Here is a 2,748-nt window from a genome sequence, read left to right on the forward strand (position 1 = left end):
CCCCTCAGTCAATCCCACCTGCGTTTATCAGCCAGGCTGGCACAATAAACTGTATCAGGGGCCCAGGTGGGTAGGGGGATTTGTCCCACCACATCCTCACATCATGCTTATAGGAATGCGGACTCCTTCAGACCCTGGTTGCAGAGAGACAAGTCCAAGGTTCTTCAGTCACAGAGCAGGCTGTGAACACTCCTGTGTGGCTCTGCCGCACACAGGAAGGACTCAGACTGCAGAGAAAGAACCACAGACAAATCCAGGTCAGTCACTTTGAGGAGTCCACTGCACTCCCCGAATGTCTCAATCCAAGAATTCCTCTAGCACAGTCTGGTCCCCTCTGTCCCACGCCTACTCCGTGTCAGGGCCCCAGGCTCTCACCTTTCGAAGCTATGAGAGACACATCTGAGCCCTGGCTACATCATGGCCTGGAGAAGACACAAATAGGATGTGATCAGAGCACACAGATGAGACTCAGAGACAGAGGATTGTGAGTGAGGGGCTCCTTCCTGGGTTCCATCTACACTCTCTCAAGGGTCTCATCTTAGCCCCCCTCCCCCATACTCACCTGCAGCTTGAGCATAGCTCCCTCCTTCCCCACCTGTGGGAAGAAAGCATTCCCTGAGGGACTGGGGAGGAGACTGGACCATCAGGTCCTATAAGAGCCGGTTAGTGCTGGGCTCCAGGAAGGTTTCCTGAACTGCAGGGAAGGGCAGGAGAGGGAAAGATGTGCAGAGACTGGACCTCCACCTTGCTGCAAGTCTGTCCACAGCAAGAACTTTCCCTGGGACCTGGGACTACTGGGAATCGGGTCTCCATCACTGGAACCATAAAGGTGAAAGATCTGTGCTCCCTTTTCACAGGTACACATAGGGATGTGCACATACACACAGAGGAGTCATTGTTAGCACACAGGGCATCGCACTGGGGCAGCACGTACAGAGAGGTGCCTTTGTTTAGGAGGCAGAAGACTGCCAACCTACCTGGAGTCTGACACTCCCCAGTGGGACAAGAACCTGGGACACACACACACACACACACACAAACCTGGGACACACACACACACACCTCTATGTGAGCACTTCTTCCTCCAGTTCACAAATCCAACCACAGCTCCAATGACCACAGCTGTGAGGAGAACCAGGCCAAATACTATTCCCACAATGGGGATGCTGGACTGGGAAGGCAGTTCTGGAAAGAGAATGTGCAGTGAGCTCCCTGTCTCTGTTGGTGCTCCGAGGGACCCCTACGACACACACACACACACACACACACACACACACACACACACACCTCTATGTGAGCACTTCTTCCTCCGGATCACAAATCCAACCACAGCTCCAATGACCACAGCTGTGAGGAGAACCAGGCCAACTACTATTCCCACAATGGGGATGGTGCGCTGGGAAGGCAGTTCTGGAAAGAGAATGTGCAGTGAGGGTCCCTGTCTCTGTTGGTGCTGTGAGGGTCCGCCCCGCTTTCCTTGAGAAGAGGGCTCACCCCTGTGCCCCTCCTCACCCCATCTCAGGGTGAGGAACTCAGGCAGCCCCTAGTGCTGCACTAGGCACTTGTATCTCTCCTCCTCCCTGGAGGGCACCACTACAGCCGCCCACTTCTGGAAGGTCCCGTCCCCCGCAGGCCTCATCTCCACCAGCTCCATGTCCTGGGTCTGGTCCTCGCCGTCCCGCTGCCAGGTCAGGACGATGTCCGCTGGGTAGAAGCCCCGAGCCCAGCACCTCAGTGTGACCTCTCCCTCAGGGACATGGCTTTCCTGGTGGTGGGTCACCTGGGTCTTCGGAGGGTCTGGGGGAGGGTCAGAGAGCTGAGGAACTCTGGGTGACCTCCCTGGGGTCAAGTCAGCAGGGCTCCTGTGATTATCCTGAGGATGGACTGGGCAGTTGGGGCCAGACTGTAAGGCCAACACCCAGACATCAGCCTGGAACCCTGATGCCCTATCATCTCCTCCTTAAGGGAAGGTTCTAGAATCAGGCTGAGGCAGCCCACAGGAGTGGGGTACAGCTGCCTGAGGGAGGAAACAGGGACTTCTAGTTCCGTCTGGGTGGAGACTCAGAAACGGAAATAAACTGAATCAGATCTGTAAATCCATTTGGAGTGTGACAGAGAACAAGATATGAGAGAGAAAGTCCAGTGTGGGTCCCATGGCCTATTCCAGGGTCAAAGGGAAGTGCTGATCAGTCCAGAATCATGTCCCCTCCTCTCCCAGGGAGACAGGGTCCCTCCCTGTCTCAGGGAGAGGAGGGCTGCTCTGGGCAAGTCACTGTCCCACAGGACCTGGGGTTGCAGGGGAACCCCTCCCTCCCCACACCCAGCAGGGGTCTGCTGACTTCTGCCCCATTTCCCTCCCCCCTGAGAGGCCAGCAGGGCGGACACACAGACTCAGGTCCCAGGGAGTTGGGGAGGCGTCCAGGGGCCGTTACCTGCTCTCTGCAGGGTCTCCTTCCCGTTCTCCAGGTATCTGAGGAGTGAATCCACACACTTGCCCTCCGCATAGGCCTTCATGTGCTCAGCCCATCGGGCCTCTTCAAACTTGCTCTTGGTGATGAGCGCGGCCATGTCCGCTGCGGTCCAGGAGCGCAGGTCCTCATTCAGGGAGATGTAGTCGGTGCCATCGTAAGCGTACTGTGCGTACCCGCTGAGCAGGCTCCCATTGGGACCCAGGTCGCAGCCATACATCCTCTGGATGGTGTGAGACACTGACCCGCCCCCGCCGAGCCAGGTCAGCGAAATGGAAAA

The 2,748-nt window shown here is 56.9% G+C and overlaps 2 protein-coding genes across 4 annotated transcripts in view; one reads left to right on the forward strand and one right to left on the reverse strand.

Moving 5' to 3' along the window:
- Window positions 1–2,748, forward strand: part of LOC105979518 (patr class I histocompatibility antigen, B-2 alpha chain-like) — a 254,494-nt gene that overhangs the window by 51,037 nt on the left and 200,709 nt on the right.
- The window catches only part of LOC101651706 (HLA class I histocompatibility antigen, B alpha chain-like), a 15,854-nt gene continuing 13,115 nt past the window's right edge, over window positions 10–2,748 (reverse strand). The window contains exons 3-6 of one of the 3 annotated variants that reach the window (XM_045295769.1): window positions 1,297–1,410; window positions 563–598; window positions 376–422; window positions 10–227 (exon numbers count right to left, since the gene is read on the reverse strand). In XM_045295769.1, the coding sequence (XP_045151704.1) occupies window positions 385–422; window positions 563–598; window positions 1,297–1,410 (188 nt within the window). In that variant the 3' untranslated portion in view covers window positions 10–227; window positions 376–384. Of the gene's footprint in view, window positions 228–375; window positions 423–562; window positions 599–632; window positions 1,186–1,296; window positions 1,411–2,748 lie in introns of those variants that run through there. The other 2 variants (XM_045295770.1, XM_045295767.1) reach the window with 2 other exon arrangements.

This window comes from Echinops telfairi, unplaced genomic scaffold, assembly GCF_000313985.2.
Source record: "Echinops telfairi isolate 266 unplaced genomic scaffold, ASM31398v2 ScPeMD7_5868;HRSCAF=6743_0, whole genome shotgun sequence".
Lineage (NCBI taxonomy): Eukaryota > Metazoa > Chordata > Mammalia > Afrosoricida > Tenrecidae > Echinops > Echinops telfairi.